The sequence below is a fragment of the Dendrobium catenatum genome, unplaced genomic scaffold (genome assembly GCF_001605985.2).
Source record: "Dendrobium catenatum unplaced genomic scaffold, ASM160598v2 fragScaff_scaffold_716, whole genome shotgun sequence".
Classification (NCBI taxonomy): domain Eukaryota; kingdom Viridiplantae; phylum Streptophyta; class Magnoliopsida; order Asparagales; family Orchidaceae; genus Dendrobium; species Dendrobium catenatum.
In genome coordinates, this window is record NW_021319178.1 from 2884787 (window position 1) to 2906040 (window position 21254).

Sequence of the window (21254 nt, forward strand, 5' to 3'; positions counted from 1 at the left end):
AACCACAATTTGGATTATCAAACGGTTTTCAAACATTACATGCTTATATAGTCGAATCGAGCGGCTCGATGAGACGAATCCAACGAGCCCAAGATAGCTGAATTCCGACATCATTAAGACCTTCAAATATTTGACGAACAGTCCATGATCAAGGGATTCAATATCTGTCATCCATCCAACCACTCCCCATTTACCCTTGATATCTCACCTATTTATCATATCAGGTCCGTATTAGTGTCATATAGGGCAATATGTTGGAGAAGTTATTACGTGCGGTTATTGGATCATCCGCTGGCGAATTAGAATATGTCACGTCATTCGATATATAATACTATTACACTAAAAAAATGACATGACACATCTTGATTCGCCTCAAGATGACATACGCTCATAATAATTTCACAATTTATGCTCTTCTAGAAGGGCTGAAAACTGGTATAGAAGTGCCATTTATAGTCAATTGGCATCCTCTTGCCGGAAGAGCTCAATAAATACATAAATTTCAGTCCTGCTACCTTCCAAAACTCTTATTGAAGGCCGTCAGCCTTGCATTGGCTACAAGATAAAATTTCAAATCTTCTGGATGTTTTGAAAGCTAAATTCATTTATGGAGCATACTATATTTGGTGGCTTATTATTTATTCTATGAGTTTTTTATTCCAACCAAAAATACTTTATGAAAAGATTTAATTATTTGATAGTGGTGGGAAAAAAAAAACATTAATCAAATTTAAGTTCGAGCTCGAGCTTGAGCTTAATTCTAATAGTTTAAACTATCTGTGAGTGTTTGTAACAAAAGAGAAAAATTATGATTTTAGTAATTATGATAATAATGAAATTATAAAAAAGAATGAAAAAATAAATAATAAGGATTTATTTGATATAATAAAGTGAAATATAATTTCAAAATATTTTTAATAGTTTGGTTCTTGTACTCTTAAATTTTAATACATTTTAAGTATATTTTCTATTAGTATTATTTAAACGAGCTGACTCGTGGGCTAATGAGCCGAGTCAAGTTGGTTTAAATTTGACTGATTAGCTTAACAAGTTCAACTTAAGATCCCTTTATTGAAATGGGTTTAAGCTGATGAGTAAGTCAACTTGATTCACTTATCACTGGATCATATAAAATTGATAAAAAAATGATATCTTTGTAATTAAATTAAATTAATTTTATATAATTGAAATAGTCACTTGACTCCATATGAAATATTAAAATAGTTTCAAAATATATTAAAATTTAATTTTGATCCCTCAACTGTTTAAAGAGCAATTAAAATTTTAAAATAGTTTAATTATGAGATTTTTTTAATTTTAAAAAAATGAAAATAGACATTTAATATGTTTAAAAACTATTTTGATCATTCATAAAAGTCAATGATCAATTTTATATTTTCTTTTTAATTTTGAAATTGAATCTCTTAGAAAAATACACAAAATCATGTAATCATAAGAAGCCCACGGTTTCTCCGCGGTCCGATTTACCGCCCACGGAAACTGGGCCTGCTGCGGACTGCCGGCCCGCTTCGAACGCATCAATAGAGAATATTCGCATTTCGCCAACCCCCGCGGCAAGAAAAACTTGAAGCGGATCCCTTCTTTCCGCTACAAAAGGCAATCTTTTTCAGTTACCCTGCGGCTTGCGGTGGAATTTACGAGTACGCCTTTGCCTTTTTCTTCTTCTTGTTTGATCGGTTCGTGATCAGGGTATTGAGAATGGCGGCCAAAAGAAGCGTTGGTGATCTGAAGGGTGCAGATCTGAAGGGGAAGAAGGTGCTCGTCAGAGTTGATCTGAACGTTCCGCTTGATGACAATCTTAAGATTACCGACGACACTAGAATCAGGGCCGCCGTTCCTACCATCAAGTATTTGATCGAGCGCGGCGCTCGGGTCATTCTCTGCAGCCATCTGGTGAGCCTTTTTTGGTAGATTTTTTTGTCTCCCCTTCCTCTGTTCACTTTTTTTTCCACCACTATCAAAAAAGAGTTCGTCATTTATTGTTAACCTATCATTTGCTTCTCAAGCCTTGATGTATCAGCATGCCATGGTAAACTTATTTCTTGACCTTTTACACTTTCTGAAATTCTGTTGGTTTCTGCTCTTCATTGGTTCTCATGATTTTCCTTCACAATGTTTGAAGAGCTGATTACTATTATTCCCTGAATTTAAGGTGTCTTTATTTTGAAACTTAGATTCCTATTCATTATGTATGGTTTATATGTCCCTAGAAAATATGTTAATTTTTTTTTTCGCTTAATTTAACTCTATTAACCATTGAAGGGTTTAGAAAGCTGAATCATCAGCTGACAGTGCTCTACTTAATCCTTCTACAATTTCCTAGCAGAATATGATAACACTTATTTGCTTCTTTTAAATGTTTATTAACTTCTTTCCCCAAGGATATTGTGATAGACTTGCCTTGGTTATTTTGATATGAATTAGTCCTCTAAACAGCACCGTGCATACATTTTAACATTATTTTAATATCCAGGGTCGTCCCAAAGGTGTCACTCCAAAGTACAGCTTGAAGCCTCTTGTGCCTAGGATATCAGAACTTCTTGGAATTGATGTAAGCTGTTCAATGTTCATGGATTCTAAATGTTAGCTATTTTTATTTAAATGAGTCTTCTTTCTTAGGATGTGGTGCAATCAGAGCTGTTTTTAAATTTAAAAAGATAACTTTTTTTAAGATTTGGTGCAATCGTATAGGTTTTGATGGCCAGTGATTGTATCGGTGAGGAAGTTGAGAAAACTGTGGCTGCATTGCCAGATGGAGGTGTAGTGCTTCTTGAGAACGTGAGATTCTATAAGGAAGAAGAGAAGAACGATCCAGAGTTTGCTAAGAAATTGGCTTCCCTTGCTGATCTCTATGTTAATGATGCGTTTGGAACGGCTCACAGAGCTCATGCTTCAACAGAGGGCGTCACGAAGTACTTGAAACCTGCTGTTGCTGGCTTCCTTATGCAGAAGGTATGATGCCGTCTTCACTTTGATATGCTAAATGTAGAAGAGTTTTTGGATATTATTAAACTAGCCATATTTACATGTACATGTACTGTAATGAAGTAGAACAAAAATCTTTTTTGCCTCTGTTAAATGTGCTTTTACTTCAGGAACTCGATTACCTTGTTGGAGCTGTTGGAAACCCCAAGAGACCTTTTGCTGCCATTGTTGGTGGCGCAAAAGTTTCCACCAAAATTGTAGTGATAGAGTCACTTTTACAGAAAGTTGATATCCTTATTCTTGGTGGAGGAATGGTATTTACGTTCTACAAGGCCCAAGGACATGGTGTTGGTTCCTCTCTTGTTGAGGAAGATAAGCTTGGGTTGGCAACCTCACTTATTGAGAAGGCAAAGTCCAAAGGAGTATCACTTCTGTTGCCAACTGACATTGTTGTTGCTGACAAGTTTGCTGCAGATGCTGATAGCAAGGTTTGTTCATTGCTCATGTGAATTGCTGTGCAAAGTTCCTTAATTTATTACAAGAATGACTGTAAACTGTTTAAAATTAGTATTTAAAATGGAAAATAATTGTGTTATGGTCTGTGGTCTTGTCTTCTCATGATTTTCTTCTAATGTTCTTGGTATATGTCAACATTTTGCAAGCCCTTGTATTGCTCGTGCAGTTCAAGTTGTATGTAGATCCAGGCTTCGTTTGTAATCTACCCATGTACGGTAGGGCCTGCCTGCTTCTGCAATGCATGCATGCAGTTTCTGGGCATCTAGCTGGGGTGGATTCCCACTTGCAGAAAAATAGCGTTTTTCTTGACTGCGCTCACTTTGTTAAGAAAAACCATTTAAGCTTTCTGGATAAGCTTTCCAAATCTCTTAGATGTTTTACATCTCTGGACTTATTAAAACTAATTCTCGGAAAGATTAAAACAAAAAATATGAGCAACATTTATTTCCATCAAATTACATGCAGTTGTGGGTTGAATATTTACAGGGCCAACTTTTTATTATAACTTCAGTTTCAATGATATTAAAAGCCTTCATTTTCTTTATGGTACAGGTGGTGCCATCATCTGCCATCCCTGATGGCTGGATGGGACTCGATATTGGGCCAGATTCCATTGAGACATTCAGTAAAGCTCTAGATAGTGTTAATACCATCATCTGGAATGGGCCCATGGGTGTTTTTGAGTTTGAGAAGTTTTCTGTGGGAACTGAGGTGAGTTAAAACATAACACAAGTTAGTTTGTAACTAGCAGAGAAGGCTATATTCTCACTTAAACTTCATCATGTCAGGCTATTGCCAAGAAATTGGCTAATCTTAGTGGAAAGGGAGTCACGACTATTATTGGAGGTGGCGACTCTGTAGCTGCTGTTGAGAAAGTTGGGCTTGCTGATAAGATGAGCCACATCTCTACTGGAGGTGGTGCGAGCTTGGAGTTGTTAGAAGGCAAAACACTTCCTGGTGTTCTTGCACTGGATGATGCCTAAAGTTAGTCCAACGTTTCTTTTTTAAGTACTGTATTTCGGGTCATCTCCTTATGTTTGTCATGTTCTTCTCTAGAGAGGATTTTAAGAGCTGTGGTTCTTAGCTGAGCCCCACTTTTTGTACGGTGGTTTTGTAGATGTGACTGAATAAGGAAACCTTTCTTTGCGTGACTAATGAGGTGTTTTAAACAATTGTTAGCATAGTGGATATATATCTGCTACATATTATTTCTCTTGCCGACTGTGGAGGTTTTTGTTACATGTTTTTGCTGCTAATTATATTACCTTTTTGTTCTGTACCCATATATGAGACAAAAGATCCCTTTTATGAAGTGATTGAGACTCTGGACCCTTCTCATTAGAGAGGGCTGGGATAATGGTAATGGTGATTTTGTTGTTAGCTTGATAGCTATCATTCTCCAATTAAAAAAAAAAAACTTGATAGCTGCGATGAGGTGTTTTTGGCTTTGTTGCATTTGAATTTTTCAAGTTTTCTCCCACGGAGAAAACACTCATTGTCTTAGAAAATCATATACATTCAAATATGAGAGGATTAGAATTCTTAGAAAAACTTTTAAGTCATTAAACAAGCCTTGTGTTCCATTTACTTTTAAAAAGTCTGTTTCATGATTTAAAAAAAGAGAGAGAGAAATGTCTTTCACATCCTTTATTTTTATCATATTTTCAATATTTCCTTCAATTATATAATGCTTTTAATATCATTTTTATGTCATGTACAAAAAACCCTTGTTTAACATCTTCATGTTTGAAGCATTTTCTTTCCCTCCATGTTTTACAATTGTGCTTTTGTGGACGTGAGAAACGTTCTTAGATATTTTTGAGGTTTCTAGATAAATTACTTGCTTTTGATCTCTCGAGGTGTTTTCTCTCCTTGAGGCCTTTGGTTGTTCCTTGAGCTTAAGAGAATATTATCGTGATAAGAAAATGTGTGCTCTCAAGATTCACCCCCTGACCTCCCCCCTTTTTCCTCGGGAGAGTTTTAACGAATTAGGTTATGGGGTAAATTTTCAGAACACATATTGGGTTTGAAATAAGACACTACCCAGAGATTTCGCCCTCATTTTACGAGGACTTTATGATATGAGTCTTGGTTTCCTATAGGCGCAAGTCCCTATAATTAATTACCTTACCGATAATAAGAGAGAACTTTCGATTAAGGCTAGTCGTCAAATGAATAAATCATATCTAGATATGTGATATCCGACATATTGTAGCAGCATTAGTTAGTATTTGAAAAATTGATATTTAAAATTTGAAATTTCACCATCTTGCATTTAAAGCGGATGGTGAATGGGAGTGATGATGAGCCCGATCAAGATCTCATGATTTCGTCATCCCAAACCATCATGGTTCATGGTAAGAAAGCCGCTTTAAGAAGCAATAAGAAAGTTGTCCCAAACGAAGCCAAAGACATAAAGCCAACAACAAACCCGATTCTCGGTCGGCAAGTTGACATAGTCGACAAGGTTCAATCAATAGAATGTAAATTGCTCGTGAATACCCCGATGTTGGTCATGTTGAACTTAGATCTCAACTGGAGGGTTTAATTCCAATATTCAAAATGTCACCCAAATGCCCACAAAATCCAAAACCTCCAAAAATATTAAAATTCAAAATATTTAAAATGGAAATCAACCATAAAAAATAGAACCTGAAATAATTGATTGGACACTGAGTAGCAAATCGTAATGGATAGTAATTATTATAGCTGCAGGATCATGCATTACTTTCCCTCAGACACTCCACATGAATGCACAGGTGAGAGGTCAGGTCAGACATATGTTTTTACAGGAGCTGATCATTTGATGAGAATATCATATACCACAGAGAACTTTTCTTTGTTAACTAGTAAGGTATGGCTTGCAATATTGATTTCTGACTGGCAGATGAAACTCATGTTTGCTAAACGTTTATTCAAAACTGCTAAGGTCATCTTATCTCCTTATTGAAAAGAAGGAAATCTAAGAGCCCATTTTGTCCAATATATTGACCAAGGCAAACGCTTCATCACACATTCCCATCATAACGCACAGGTCATTGGGTTTCAACTTTTCCAGTTTATTCAACACTGTAGAAGCATACTTGTAGACTGTTTGCTTGCACTGCATAAAAAATGGAATGCAAATTTGTCAAATGATAATGCTTTTTAATCAGATTCTTAAGATGCTGTGAACTTACTTGCTCCTCATTATCTTCTGCCTCTTCACAGTAGTCTATAAGGGCCTCAATTATCTTTGTCTGTAGAAATGAAGAATATTAAAGGTGAATTACACATTCACTGATTACTTTGAAACCTAAAGAGAATGACATAATGAACTAGATGTTATAACTTACCTTCATCTTAGGCTGTTTCATCTTCATGAGTAGGTCTTTCACAGCCCTTCGGCATGCTATACAACCTCTTTCGTCTTCCAACTGAAAAGGGACAAGTCATACAACCACTCCAGAAGTTGAGAACTTTTAAAAGGTAGATATGTTTAATTTTTTTGTTTATCTGGTTCTGATTTTATAATTAACTTTTGTTTTAGCTTTATCTCAACTGTTTGAGGCCTCCTTAATAAATATTCATTCTCTATGAGTTTTAGCTTGGTGGTGGATGTGATGCCAAACCTATTGAGCACACTTCAATCAGTCATATTAGATATATCATTTTTCTTTCTAGTTCTTTGACAAGAATTTTATCCGCCCATTTGATGGGTGCATTTTCTACCCGTATGCATGCCCAAATCATAAAAGTTTGTCTTTCATTAATTATCTTCAGTAGGTATGACTCTTATCGTCTATATAATATATTCATTTTTCTATCTTATTTTTTTGTTTTTCCCCTAATCCATATCAGCATTCTCATCTATATTACACTTAGCTTAGTTATTAATATTTTTTTATTTTCCAATACTCAAATCTACATCCTCTATATAATTGTAGTTTTATATATCTTAAAACCCCCATGATATTTTCTTATTACTTTACATGCTGGTGTTTCTCACTTTATCCATTTTAGTCATCTATATTTAACTTTAGAAGTAATATCATGTATGCCCTTTTTTATGATAGATACAAGATACATAAATCTATCACATTTAGATATTAATTTATTTTCTATTAAGATTAATTGATAATTGTTAATCTCATTCCTATGGCTGTCAAATGGGTAACTCAAAACTTTATTCAAGTGCATTTAATTAAGGCTTTTAAAGTCCATCAAGAACTTGAGCTAGCCTAAATTTAAGATGAGCTTTTGTGTGCTACCCATTAAAGCATACTTAGCTTGTTTATAATACAACATATATATATTTAATAAAAATTAATGTAAAAACTCACTTGATTTCCTTAGTTAAATTAAAATCAACGTGAACATATTTGAATTAGTGTCATACGCTCAAATCAGATTGAGGAGCTTGAAAATCTCTCTGAAGTATTTCCAGTTTCCAATGTTATAAAAGTTTTTGTGCACATAGGTGAAAAGTGATCCTAGCCTATCTGGGTAAAATGCAAACTTTTGACATCATTATCCATCATATATATTAGCTTTGTGCTTCATTTGTCTTCACCTTAAAAACACTCTTCAATTTTTCTTGTTATATACCAAAAGTTCCTATTTAAATAATGGGTTAGCTTATGCAAAGTAGTAATTCAGCTCTATCGAATATATATATGGTGAAAAGACGTCAGATCCAAAAAAGCTACAACTGCATATTACTAAACCGAGTGACATGCATTTTTCATATTGTTGCTATTGCAATTGAGAATGTAATTCCTTATCTTTGTTTGTTTTCAATTGAGATGAAAATTTATTCAGCAAGAAGTTATTCAGATAACATATTATTTGCATAGCTAAGAATCCTTTTTTCTAATTTTCTCACCTCCATAGATACTTTGTTCTCCACAAAGATTTCAATTTCATCTTGTGTCCTGTGCTGGTCAATGCATAAACCTGTGATGTTGCAAAGGTTTTTTTCATGGAAAACTTCTTGCAATGATTGTTTGGTATGATGAATTTGCATCTTAGATTTCTCCAAACACTGCTAGAGAGACAATTGATATCTAGTAAGGACGAATATTGAGAGAGATTACTGAACCGGCTTCATGTAATTGAGCTACAATGAATACAAAATCTCACCTGAGTTTCAAAGTTTTCTGGCAGGAAATGACATACTTCACTTGAAAGCATATCGAACTCCTTAAGCAGGTTCATGTCTTTTAATGTTCTTTCAGCTTTCCTTGAAGCCTCCAAGCACAAATTGCATCTTCCATCTCCTGTCAATTACATGATTTTTAGTCACATACTTATTTTGTTGTTACTGGGGAACATAGTTTTTTTTTTCGATATTTTCTTTTCGTAAAATTGATTAGCTTGTGACAGTATGGAAAGTTCAGGCAGGAATACATAGAAAAAGAATTCGAAGTATGGTTACCTTCAGGCATGAACTGAGTAGGCTCTACGCTATAATACCTTGCATCAGCAAACATCAATGAAGCAATAAGAAAGACCAGGGCTGATGCCATTTTCAGTTCCATCTTTATCTGAAAGGAAGCGAACATAATCAAGAGTAAGGTATAATTAAGGCTTCATTTTGGACAGCTTTCTTACTGCAGCTTTTTAGCATAAAAATTTTAACTTTTTATTAAAAAACTGCTTTAAAAAACAGTAAAAAAATCATTCCAAACGAAACGTAAGTCCAAGTATGCCGTAGTTATTGTTCTAACTTCTGTTTTTGAAATTATTGTTTCAAATTGCAGCAACAAAATGATCGATTCAGCGACATCAGTGTGATATAATGGATTGCCAGACTTGTTTATTTTGTTCTCTTTGGACAATTTAATGGAAATTAACTATCTTCTAACTGACATTGGATGCATTCAATAAAAATTACATTATCATTTGAGTTTTAAGCTGATTTGTGGACTTTGAAATCGATTTTAATGTCTAATTACATTCAATTAACAAATAAATGACGATTTAATAGAAAATTAGGAAGACAGAGAAGAAACAACTTTAGAATTCACAAGCAACTGCATATGAAAAGAGAAGATAATACCACCATAGTCTTCAAGTTTCAAGATGAATCACCGAAAGCTGGAGTTGTGGTAGGGGAAAGAAATTGGAGGAAGAATATTAATAAGCCTATCTAGTTGCATCGTGATCCCTTCTCTTGCTACTGCAAATTTTATTCTATTTTCATTCTTTTCATGTGCTAAGGCAAGCACATTTGATAATGCAGGAGAATACTAGGAGTAAGAATAATCAACAATACAGGTTCAGTTCTGGTGCTGAAATTTGAACTAATTATTTTGTGCGGACATCAGATGGAGAGAACTGTTCGGTTGTGCTTTTACTATTCTTTTGCTACGTTTTTTGCAAAAGAGCAGCAAATATTTAGTATTTATTAAACAATTGAATTTTAATTGCACTTTTACAAAAGGACACCAAAAGAGTAGTAAAAATGCATTCATAATTGAATATTTGTTGCACTTTTACTATTTTTTGCAAAAGCACAATAAAATGACAGCAAATCTAGATGATTCTCTCCTTTCGGTGTCTGCACAGAATAATTTCTCCCGAACTCAGAGAGGTGAGGCCCATTGATTGTAAGAGTAAAATTTGCTTAGAAAAAAATTACAGATTCTGCAAGGGAGCTTCTGTAGATACACAAAGTACAGCTGAGGAAGGTTTACCCTCAAAAGATCCATTCATCGAACAAGCTAAAAACTGAAGATTATGAGGAGAATTTAACAGGTATGTTCCTTGAACAGCTCAATCATTGTTTGTTTAAAATTTATTATATTTTCGTTTATTTATATTATTAAACAAAATTGAATATTTTTTTTTTAATTTGACATAAATGAATTCATTCATTTTTTTAATTCATTCATTTTTTTAATAATTAGGTCTTAAAAGTGCTATAATCATGTGGCATATGGATCAAGGTCTAATTAGGTTCAAAGGTTTCTTGAGAAAATGATTCAAATTAATTTAAATTTTTTTTATTTGCTTTTTTGTTTCAAGAAAAGATAAAAACTAAAACTGAATAAACTGTAATAATTTTAATAAATAACTATGAAAGTATTTACCTGCTGTGATGAGGTTACCTTGGCTTTATTAAGGCTTCGTTCGGGACGATTTTTTTATTGCTTTCTAAAACGGGGTTTTAGTACAAAATTTTTTATTTTTGTACTAAAATTCCGTTTTAGAAAGCAATAAAAAAGCCGTCCCAAACGAAGCCTAAAACTCAAGTGGCTTGAGCTAGTTAATAGGAAAATTTTGAATAAAATAGTATTCATCTCTACTCAAATTAGTTGACAATCCTATTCTAGATAATTAAATTTTGAATCCGTTGGGCTGTTTATTATGATGACACAAAGGGTAAAATTAAGGAGTAATTGTTTATAAGTTATGAAATCCATTCTTTTTCTTTTGTGTTCTGAGATGATAGAATTGGACTATCCTAAATATTTTTTTCCTCAAGTAAAAAAACTTTGTTTAAGCTCTTCTCAATAGCAAAGAACAAGAGAATATTATATTTTATGAAAATACAAAGACCAAAAATTGCAAAACCCAATTGACAATATACAGAAAGGACAAGCTAAATATATTTGATGATAAGATACCGAAAAGTTGTTGCCAGAGAGTTGATAGTACATCGAAAGATCTCAGATTTCTTTAAAATTTTGAAATATCCTCATTTTAAAAACATTTTATAAAGTTTAAAGAAAGAATTTATATGTAGCATGAAATTAAACTTAAAAGTTAAATTTAAAAGAAATTGCTTAGAATCTTCTTTGAGAAAAATCATTTAAAGTCAAAATAGAGACCATAGGACATCTCCAACAGAACCAAACACCATTCGCCTATCACCTATTTATAATTGTCACAAATATCCACCCAAATGTCAAACAGAAACGCATTATTTTTTCTCTCCGCTATGAGTAATGCGATGTCAATATTGACGTCACAACGTTCAAAATGCGAAAGTTGTGTTCGACTCGCCATTCAATTGGACGGTCATGACTACTACAAACTGGAGAATGTCGTTTGATTGGAGATAGCCTTAGCAGCAATATGTAGCCGATACTAATAATTCCACCACTGTTTAAGAAATAATAAAGGGATTTAAAACTGAAATATTTTCATCCTTGGAAGGAATATTTTGTACTTCGCATAATTTTACTCGAATTTTCAACTGCAGACATATACATCTTACTAGCGGTGTTGAGTGGTGATGGTTTTATTTATCATCTCCACATAACACCCTACAAATGCAGTAAACATTTTAAATCAATAAGAATTTAGACTTAAAATATGAGCCATAGCCAATAATGCAAACAAATTTTTTATCTACTAAGCTAGATGACATCTACGATCATAACAATATTTTCTTCTCACATCACATAAAATAATGCTAATATTCCATTTACGTGCTATAAATCATCAGAGTTTGCTGTTTGTCGTTGCAGTTGGTAATTCCCTAGACTTTTTCTCCAGAATCCTGGATATTCGCTTTACCTCCTCTTTTGGAATACGTCGAGGTCGGGATAGCCAGATCCCTCCGTCAACGACTATAGTGGTTCCATTGATGTATTTTCCTTCTCAAAATAGCAAAATAGTGAGATTAGTATAACAGTGTCAGCTCACAACTTCATATGATTATGGAGTCATATGTGATTTAGGCGTTCGTTTGGGACGGCTTTCTTATCGCTGCTTAAAATTTTTGTACTATAAAGCTTCTTTAAGAAGCACTGAAAAAGCCATCCCAAACAAAGCCTTAGGTTTCGCTTAGAACGGCTTTTTATTGCTTCTTAAAGTAGTTTTTTTAGTGTAAAAAATTTTTGTACTAGAAAGTTGCTTTAGAAAGCAATAAGAAAGTTGTCACAAACGAAACCTTAGTTGATTGCTCCATGAATTCATCTAATATCATTAAGCAATAAATTGATCAATCATCCTGCAACATATTTACATGATAGCACTTAGTGTAAGAATAGATACATGAGATTTATAATCATATGGATATACATGAGATTTATCTAAATTATATCGATAGTAATGTTATTTACTTAGATACTTATAAAAGCTAAATGAAAAATGTCAATAAATTCATGACATTGATTCTAAATGAATGAGAATTTTCTAACTCTGTAAGAAAATTTTTATATTTTAAATGCAACTCCTAGACAGAATTTATGCAATCTTACACATGTCAATTTTCTTGATTTTATAGTTCTCATGATGATGAGAAAAAGAAATTTATATAGCTTAAAGACTGATTTAAACATAATAGTCATCAAGAAATTTGACTTTGATTTTGAAATCAATGTAAAAACAAGAATTGATTTGCTGCTACTTTGATCCAAGGGTTTTAATCATAAATTTGTTTATCATCTTCTTCTTTGATCCTTTTGCATCTTTGGTATTATTAATTTCTTCTTAGATATGAAGGAATCAAAGAAAGGACTCGACAACAACAACGTATCATTTTTCTCGATTGAATTGAAGAAAGGACTCTAAATGAAAAAAAAAAAAAAAAATTAAGATTGTTTAAGATGGTGTTATTGTAGGATTTTGCTATAGCAATCAGGTAATGTAGCAATCGGATGCAATCAAGAGGAGAGGAGAGAGAGATTGAGAGAATAGGGAACTGCAGATTGGAGTAGTGAGAAAAAGAATTGTAAGAGGAAGAGAGATAAGAAAGAATGGTGCACAGTGAATCTTTCAAAGCATATCAAGGCTTCACTTGTACCAGCTTTTTTATTACTTTATTTTTTAAATTGCAACCACAATTTATATTTGGCTACTGCTTTTTGTTGCATTCAAGAAAATTTGTTGCTAGAAAGCTATTTTTTATAATAACTTTTAAAAAATTTATTTTACTTGCAAAAATTTTATATTACAAAAAATTACAGCCGTACCAAATAAACCACAAATCTATCAATCCTTATCCTAATTAATAATTCTTAATTTATCCTAATAACAGCCATTCAATTTCTGTCTATATATAATTATATATATAGACAGAAAGACCCTAATAGAGTGAAGCAAAAAAATGAGGAGAAGATTGGCTCTTCTTCCTCCTTAACAAGCTAGGAGATCAATCCAAGTCTTCATTGAGCACCCATGATCTCTAAGGAAGCACGAGCATTCACAAAATAAATGACAGGAATTGGACATGTTTGAGTCAAATGATTGATGCAGGAAGGGTGGACGAAAATAAATCCGACTTATGGAGAAACAATGACCTATGATTTCCTCACTAGCCTTAAAAAAGATTTTGATGAAGTTTATAAAAACATTTTTGAAATTTATCCACTACCCAAAATTAAAAAAAAAATGCTCATTGAGATTCAAAGATATTTCAACCATATCCTAGGAATTAATTTAAATCAAAATGATATCATGATAGGAATAAATCTTCGTTATAGTTAAACCGTAACAAAATTCTTCCAGTCAAGTTATAATCCATCTATTGATGCCTGAAGTAAATAGCTGTTGCGTCAACATATAACTTCTCAACCACATTGAAAATTGAGTGCCACTATTCTTGCCAATCTAACAAGAAGAAACTCTGCGGAAGATGCTAAATTTCAGTATTTCTCTTCAACACTTAATATTATGTTTCTCTTTTAATAGTCAACATTATGTTCCATAAAGCATTGCAGGTCTCCCCACCATTTTTTAGATTTTTTCCTTAAGTTTGAGGGATATTTTTCTATCACGCAACAAGCCAGATGCATTCCTCCACTTCAACCATCTAATTTGAATTCTACTAATAATTTCCCCACCTATTTTACTATCACTCTGAACAATAGACCCAAGATATCTAAACGTGTACTCTTATTAATGACTTGATCGGCCCAATCACAATCTCCCACTAGATCTGTTACTACTACAATTACATTGCATGTATTTGGTTTTAGATCTACTAGAATGGAAACCTTTAGACTCTAAGATTGACCTCCATAATTCAAGTTTGCATTCAACTCCCTCTCTAGTCTTATCAACAAGAAGAATATTATCAACAAAAAGCATACCCTAAGGTACATACTCTTGCAAATGTCAAGTAAGAATATCCATGACTAAAGCAAAAAGATATGGGCTTAAGGCTAATCCTTGATGTAATCCAACTGAAATAGGAAAATACTTGGTCAAACCACCTTGTGTTGAACACAAGTAATAACTCCTGCATACATATCCTTAATGACTTGGATATAAACATTATTAACCCATTTCTTTTCTAGAATTCTCCACAGCACTTCTCTAGAAACTTTATCATATGCTTTCTCTAAATCAATAAATATCATATGTAGATCCTCCTTATTCTTTATATACTTCTCCATCAAACTTCTCAATAAATATATAGCTTCCATAGTAGACCTACCCCGCATGAATCCAAATTGATTTTGAGAAACATTAATATCACATCGTAACTTACGCTCCATAACTCTCTCTCTCTCTCTCTCTCTCTCTCTCTCTCTCTCTCTCTCTCTCTCTCTCTCTCTCTCATAGTTTCAAAGTACGACACATTAATTAAATTCCTCTATAATTAGCATAAACTTATGCATCACCTATATTCTTAAAAATAGAAATCAACACACTTAATCTCCACTCATCTAGCATCTTTTGTCTTCAAAATAATATTAAACATTTTAGTTAGCAAAAAAAAAAAAACTTGGTCCTTGAAAGAATATTGAAAAAAAAATTAGCTAGTGGTAGAGGATCACGATTTTAGCTAGCCTTTTTGGCATAGTAATAGAGGATCACGATTGGGAAAAACATCTTGCAAAAAAGACTAGCTAAAGAGTTTGAAATAAAAGAACTTGGTCCACTCAAGTGCTTTCTCATAATAGAGATTACTAGAAATAAATCCAGTATTATCATTTCTTAAATAAAATATATTCCTAATCTCTTAAAAGAATATGAGTTGCCAAGAAGAAAACATATCGACACTCCAATTGATCCAAACATAAATTTTAGTGATCTTAGCACTGACACTTTGTCAATAAGGGAATGGAGTAAATATTATTTGATAAATTCATATTTATTTCATATCAGGCCAGACGTTACCTTAGCAGTTAGTATGATAACTCAATTCCTATATGCACCTTGAGAAACTCCTAAATGTTGTTATGCAAATACTCAACTACTTGAAAGGGATCACAAGCAAAGGGTTATTTTTCCAAAAGGGAGAATTATGGACTAATTTGGCTTAAGCTGCGCTTTGAATGACTCCAAGTTATTGTCAAAATGCTTATCATATTACATTGTGACAATAAAGTCCGCAAGTATCAGTCAGTATCAGTATAGTCAACAAACCAACAAACCATGGACTTAGACAAACTTATTAGCAAAATAAGCAACCATTTCATTCCAACAAATTTTCAGACTTACAATGTCTTGACATTGTAATGATATTTAACCTGTCCCAGCACTTGTTTATTCCCCAATAGTTGGGATAAGATAAACATTTGTATTTATTTGTTCCCATTAATAGTCACTATGATTAGGTTTCTTCAGCATGTAAAATACATTAAAACATGAATTAACACAGAGAAAAAGATTGAGATAGACTACTGTCGTGATTAAGAGAAAAATAAGTTTTCTTTAAAAATGACTTTTAGGCCACAAGAACTATGTTCAAACCTGGGTGGGCTACTATGTGGGAAAATAGTAAAAATACCAACCTGCGTCAGAAGCCAGGTAGAGAGCAGCCATTGCAACATCCCATTTCTCCCCCCATCTAAAAAGAGGTGTATTCTCTATTACTTTTCTCATCTCCTCTGTTGAAAGTTTTTCAACTCCAAGAGTGTCTTGAATTGCTCCAGGTGCAATTCCATTGACCCTAATCTCATAATCAGTACCCCATTCTAGGGCCAAGGACCTTGTGATACTATCAACTGCAGCCTGCCCAATTGAAAGTATTAGGACCAATTTGGATGTTTATGGAAGTCCTCTTTGGAGTTGGCCTTTGGAATGAAGGGGGTTTAAGAGAAGAGAAGATGGCAAACCTTTGCAGCTGAGGAATGAATTTGATACCACGTTGCAGGATAATGCAAAGTTGCACTTATGTTCAAAATGAGGCCACCAGTGGATGAACCCTTCCCTTGTCCTCCCTTTTTTAGAAATTTTAGAGCTTCATGGCACATTGTGAAAGTGCCAACAGAATCAATATCCATCACTGTAACATATAAAAAGAAAATAATGAGATAATAGTTCATCTTGTGAAAGGTACGACAATTGACTTTGCAAGCACATAATTTCATCTACTTCAGATCAAGTAAACCTAGTTTAATTATTCAAAACAGAGGACTGATTACTACTCAATAGGATGAATGAAATGATTCCTTCGCCCTCCACGCTTGGTGACATCATCCGAAGCTTATTCCATGAGATTCTGATATGATTCCATACAAGAGGTTTTTCAATTTTGAAATAAGGAAATAAATAGCCTAGGAGCAGATCTTATGAAGAAAGCACATAAAAATGATTCATCAGACACAGTTTTGGAGATTGGGGTAGCCCGGGGCAGCAGGATGAGTAGAAGAAAAACAGTTCAAAAATAAAAAACAAAGAAAATCCCACCTGTCCGAAAACCATTAGGCGATAGATCTTCCGGCGAAGTAATAAAATTTCCTGCTGCACCATTTACGAGAATATCAAGCCTCCCAAAGTGCTCAACCGTGCTTTGTACGACCCTAGCTGCATCTTCCTGTTTGCGCACATCTCCCTTGATCCAAATTGCCTAGTGTATAATGCAGTAGATACTAGTTATAAATTTTTAGAATATATGACAGAATTTTAGACTCCATAATTTCTTAGATATGCAACTATTTAAAATAGAAAATTCTAAGTCAAATTTTAAACTTAATTTAAATCTGGAATCCATCTCCTTAAATCTCATACACACGAGCATATAGATATATATGCCTCTTGGGCTCCTGCACTCTCAACAATGCAAGGGAATTCCTTTACAAGTTGCTAATAACCAGCATAGTATAAAGACCTTTGTGATGTAGTTTGACACTTAAGGAAAAGAACAACCGTAAAGGGAAAGCTGCGTTACTCTATCAATTGGAAACAAAACCACTACAGCCCTCCATATATTGGTATAAAAGCAAAGCATTCTAGCTTTAAGAAGACAATGTGATAGTGTTTCGTTGACACAAAATGACCAACAACTTGTCAATGCATCAAGGCACAAAAGATCAATGCAGAGACTACCAAAATCACATAGGTTCTCCAACTAGACCAGGTGTTGGGATCATGAGTTCTGAAGCCAACTTCATTCACAAGCCAATGAGGGGTTTGAAAGAACAAAATTAACCCTTGCAGGTGATCCACTTCTAACAAACTAAAATTGGACTTGAAGAATCATCATCCTCAAATAGCTGAGGATGTGGAGTGAATTCTATCTGCACACTCTTCAAAACTTGCACTAGCATTACAGGCGTTTAAGAAAACTCGATTAAACAGGGTGTGCTGAAAGAGTTTCAGAACACTTTGTGTTAGGCTTCATACTTAAGACTCCTCTCTCCTACGCATTTATGTGGCAGGCGCTCCACAACACACTTGCTCTAGGGTTCGAACCATATAAGTTTAAGAACTTACACATAACAGCTTCAAAACCCTCTATCTCGGGTATTCATATTGCATAAGCTTCACAACCCTTTTGCCCTCATAATTGTGTTGTATGAGCTCTAGAAGCCTCTCTCTTTAATATCCATGTCATAAGAGCTTGAGAAACCTCTTTCAATTGTATTCATGTCATAGAAGTTCAAGAACCCTCTAGAACATTCATGTTGCAAGAATTCAAAAGCCCTCTTATCTTTACACTATAGCTTAGGTGGATATGTTATTACAAACACCGATTCTAAGTTCCAATGAGATGGATTGACAGAGAGGCCTTGAATACCCAACTCATGGTCTTAAGAGGACTGAGAGATGGATGGATTAACCCTAAATCATCTTAGATTCCAAAGAGGATTGAGTGTTGGGTTTTTTTAACCTAAATGAACTTGAAGTCCTACAAGTAGAAAGAAAAAAAGCGTCTTTGGTCTATGAGACCCCCATTCAGCTCAATAAGTAAAGGATATTAAGTGGTGATGGCTTACATAGCCTGCTCTCCAACATAAAAGATAATGGAGTAGCTCAGTAGCCTACACCAAATGCCTCTTCAAAAAATAAGGCCATTTAGTGGCTTAACACACCAGTTTGTTCTGGAATTTGTCATCGATGAAGTGGCTTCAGCCTACATCAAAATCCACTCCATTTATCCCTCCAACATATATATCTTGGTTGGTTTACCCAAAAAAATATATATATATATCTTGGTTGTCCAATTATGTTTGTCAGTCGATAAAAAATGAAACCCCACAATAGGGTCAATTAAAATTGTTAATTAAATTTAATTAGTAGTTGGTTAAGTTATGTTGGAAAATTTTTAGCTCAAGATGTTTTCATCAATTTTTTTATCACTTTGGGTCTTAAAACCATTAAATTTGCTTTGAGATAAATATAATAAAAAATTTAATTAATTCTTTAATATCCTCATCTAAAAAATCCAATAAATATGAGGATCATTCTAATTAAATTTTAAGCAAAATATCCTCACCCAAAAATTTCCAACCATGCATCTGTATTAACATTTTGATGCATTTACTAAAGCTTGAAAGTTATGCTAATCTTCAACCAAAAAACAATGTACAGTGAGGATTATACAAATTTCCGTTAACTCAATCAAAACTTTTTTCTTATATAGCCGGCCTATTTTACTAAAAAAATAGACTAAATATCGAAACGAATTAATATTCAACTCAGAAGAGAACAAAATACTATGCAACCAAACGCCAAGCTCAGCTCCCCAAAATAATCATATAAGACCCTTGAAGATTTTTGTACAGAAACCTAACCCCAAACCCACATGTTTGAAAACCAGGCCAGAACTGAAGAACTCGCCGTGCCTAGGATCGAGAACAGCAAATAGATCAAACATTCACGGAAGGTACCAAATATTCATCTTTTCCAGGAAGAAATTAGCGTCAAAACAAGAATTTGGTCAACTTCTTGGATGCTATGAATATCAGAAATATGCTTGGAAAATCAGAAAACTCCGAGTTGATTGCAGACCCCTCGAAGCTGTTCACCAAAAAAACATCAGAACTTTGGGCTTGCATGAAATAGAGGGAGAAAAATAGGGTTGCAATAAATAATAGGGCTTACTCGAATGCCCTGCGACTTGAGGGCCTCAACGGCGTCGACAAGGACTTGTACGCGGCGGCCCATGATGGCGACGGCGGCGCCGTGCTTCCCGAACTGCGTGGAGATGCCGAAGCAGATGCCGGATCCGCCTCCTGTCACGAGCGCTACCTTCCCCTTGAGAATGTCCTCTTTGAAAGGCGACTCCATTATCATCCGGCGAGATTCTCGAGCCGGACAGGAAGAGTTGACAACAGTGGGAGTCTGGGACTGGCTGCGTATAGCCTTATATATACATATATATTAATGATGTTATTAAATCATAAAATATATTATTTTAACAAATAATCTTTAAAAAATAGTAATTTTTTTATTAATATGCCAAAAAATTTTAATTTCTGTCTTACATAATTCATATTCATAGACATGATTTTCATTTTAGTATGATTTATGCTTTTATTTAATAAAATGAATTTAGGTTTTACTTTATCATGAAATTTACTTTAAAATTAAAATTTCTATTAACTTTTTATGATAGATAATTATTTAGTTTCATGGCATACAAAATTTCTTTATAGGTTTTATGTTATAATTATGGAAACTAATTATTTATTTTTTAGATAACTTAATTTATGCAATTTGATTTGATCACATGAATTTTCTCCAATGTCTTGTCATTATATTAATATGAAAATGTTAATCAAACTACTTAGAAATATAATATATGATCATTAGCCTATCAAACTTTATTTGGAATTCAACTTTTATAGCTTTTAATTTCTCTTTGTAACTGGATTTAGAATGATTAATTTTCATGCTTGCTTATAGTATTTTGAATTGTAATTAATCTTAACTAAACCTCATCATTCTCTTGCATTATTGTATTTACATGTTCAATAATTAGATAAAGAGTAAACCTCAACTAATTGAAAAGCTATCCTTAACATAAATGAAAGAGCCATTATTGAGAGATAAAGTGGTAAAAAGTTGTTATAATTATAAATCAATAATTCATTTCATATGAAATAAATGAAAAGTAAAATACGTAACAAAAAACATGAGTAATAACACAGAAATGAGCAGTGAAGAGTTCTTAGATTGGAACTGCTTCATTATAGGCCCATCTTTTATAAACTTAGCATCCTTCATAGCAGATAGGACTCTCATAGAGATCAACATATGTTGGCCCGCCATATCTTGCACCATTAGAGTCATGCATATTGTGTGGAATGAAGGACCATGAAGAGGCAACTCTTTATCAAATAAAAAAGGGGTTCCTCAAGCAATCAATCATAGAAATTCAAAGTCCTCATATATAAAGCATGTGCCCACCAAACCAAGACTAATGCCTCAAACTCACTTGACATGTGACTTAGAAACTCGCTTGAGTATATGTGGATTCCAGACTCACTTGAGATTGATGACACACGATGTAAAAGCCCAAACTCTTAAGTTAAAATGGGAGCTAAAATCACCATCTCCGCTACAGTAGGTACTTAATGAGCTCCTTGGAATGTGGAGACTCGTCTAGTGTCTTTCAATAAAAGGGCACATCATCATATCTCAAAGAAAGGACACATTCTCATTACTTAGCTCAATCGTCACCA

General features: G+C 33.7%; 3 protein-coding genes and 1 long non-coding RNA gene across 6 annotated transcripts; 2 read left to right on the forward strand and 2 right to left on the reverse strand.

The window, feature by feature from the left end:
• The first annotated feature begins 1473 nt into the window (after positions 1-1473).
• Positions 1474-4680, forward strand: LOC110096589 (phosphoglycerate kinase, cytosolic). Its single transcript, XM_020822619.2, has 6 exons — positions 1474-1914; positions 2495-2572; positions 2713-2973; positions 3117-3434; positions 4015-4173; positions 4251-4680. The coding sequence occupies exons 1-6, from the start codon at positions 1720-1722 to the stop codon at positions 4443-4445; spliced, it is 1206 nt and encodes a 401-aa protein (XP_020678278.1). The 5' UTR covers positions 1474-1719; the 3' UTR covers positions 4446-4680.
• Positions 4681-5964: 1284 nt separating this feature from the next.
• LOC110096595 lies at positions 5965-9051 on the reverse strand. Its single transcript, XM_020822631.2, has 6 exons — positions 8879-9051; positions 8584-8720; positions 8327-8485; positions 6798-6878; positions 6642-6701; positions 5965-6565 (listed from the first exon to the last, which is right to left on the reverse strand). Exons 1-6 carry the CDS (start codon positions 9003-9005, stop codon positions 6425-6427), a joined length of 705 nt encoding a protein of 234 aa, XP_020678290.2. The 5' UTR covers positions 9006-9051; the 3' UTR covers positions 5965-6424.
• On the forward strand, positions 6563-9344 carry LOC110096609. Its single transcript, XR_003701181.1, has 3 exons — positions 6563-6725; positions 6831-9018; positions 9204-9344. It is a non-coding gene; the product is annotated as an uncharacterized LOC110096609 (long non-coding RNA).
• A 2244-nt stretch (positions 9345-11588) lies between these two features.
• Positions 11589-19914, reverse strand: LOC110096616 (peroxisomal 2,4-dienoyl-CoA reductase). Of its 3 annotated transcripts, XM_020822673.2 has the most exons (6): positions 19672-19813; positions 19458-19587; positions 17035-17194; positions 16461-16630; positions 16137-16356; positions 11750-12047 (listed from the first exon to the last, which is right to left on the reverse strand). In XM_020822673.2, the coding sequence occupies exons 4-6, from the start codon at positions 16626-16628 to the stop codon at positions 11893-11895; spliced, it is 543 nt and encodes a 180-aa protein (XP_020678332.1). In that variant the 5' UTR covers positions 16629-16630; positions 17035-17194; positions 19458-19587; positions 19672-19813; the 3' UTR covers positions 11750-11892. The 3 variants fall into 3 exon arrangements, with proteins under 3 accessions (XP_020678326.1, XP_020678332.1, XP_020678313.1); XM_020822654.2 differs by lacking the exon at positions 19458-19587 and having other exon boundaries at positions 19672-19914; XM_020822667.2 differs by lacking the exons at positions 17035-17194; positions 19458-19587; positions 19672-19813 and adding an exon at positions 16773-17026 and having other exon boundaries at positions 11589-12047.
• Between the last annotated feature and the right edge of the window lie 1340 nt (positions 19915-21254).

What these genes read in the sequence shown, in the direction of transcription:
- LOC110096589 (XM_020822619.2), top strand. Translation starts at nt 1,720, where the DNA reads ATGGCGGCCAAAAGAAGCGTTGGTGATCTGAAGGGTGCAGATCTGAAG. An exon ending in CTGCAGATGCTGATAGCAAG is followed by an intron (nt 3,435 to 4,014) that starts GTTTGTTCATTG and finishes TTTATGGTACAG; the next exon opens with GTGGTGCCATCATCTGCCAT. An exon ending in AGTTTTCTGTGGGAACTGAG is followed by an intron (nt 4,174 to 4,250) that starts GTGAGTTAAAAC and finishes TCATCATGTCAG; the next exon opens with GCTATTGCCAAGAAATTGGC.
- LOC110096595 (XM_020822631.2), bottom strand. Translation starts at nt 9,005, where the DNA reads ATGTTCGCTTCCTTTCAGATAAAGATGGAACTGAAAATGGCATCAGCC. An exon ending in TACTCAGTTCATGCCTGAAG is followed by an intron (nt 8,721 to 8,878) that starts GTAACCATACTT and finishes TGTAATTGACAG; the next exon opens with GAGATGGAAGATGCAATTTG. An exon ending in CAGAAAACTTTGAAACTCAG is followed by an intron (nt 8,486 to 8,583) that starts GTGAGATTTTGT and finishes TCTCTCTAGCAG; the next exon opens with TGTTTGGAGAAATCTAAGAT.
- LOC110096616 (XM_020822654.2), bottom strand. Translation starts at nt 19,863, where the DNA reads ATGATAATGGAGTCGCCTTTCAAAGAGGACATTCTCAAGGGGAAGGTA. An exon ending in GCCTAATGGTTTTCGGACAG is followed by an intron (nt 16,631 to 17,034) that starts GTGGGATTTTCT and finishes TATATGTTACAG; the next exon opens with TGATGGATATTGATTCTGTT. An exon ending in CTACCTGGCTTCTGACGCAG is followed by an intron (nt 12,048 to 16,136) that starts GTTGGTATTTTT and finishes TATTTTGAGAAG; the next exon opens with GAAAATACATCAATGGAACC.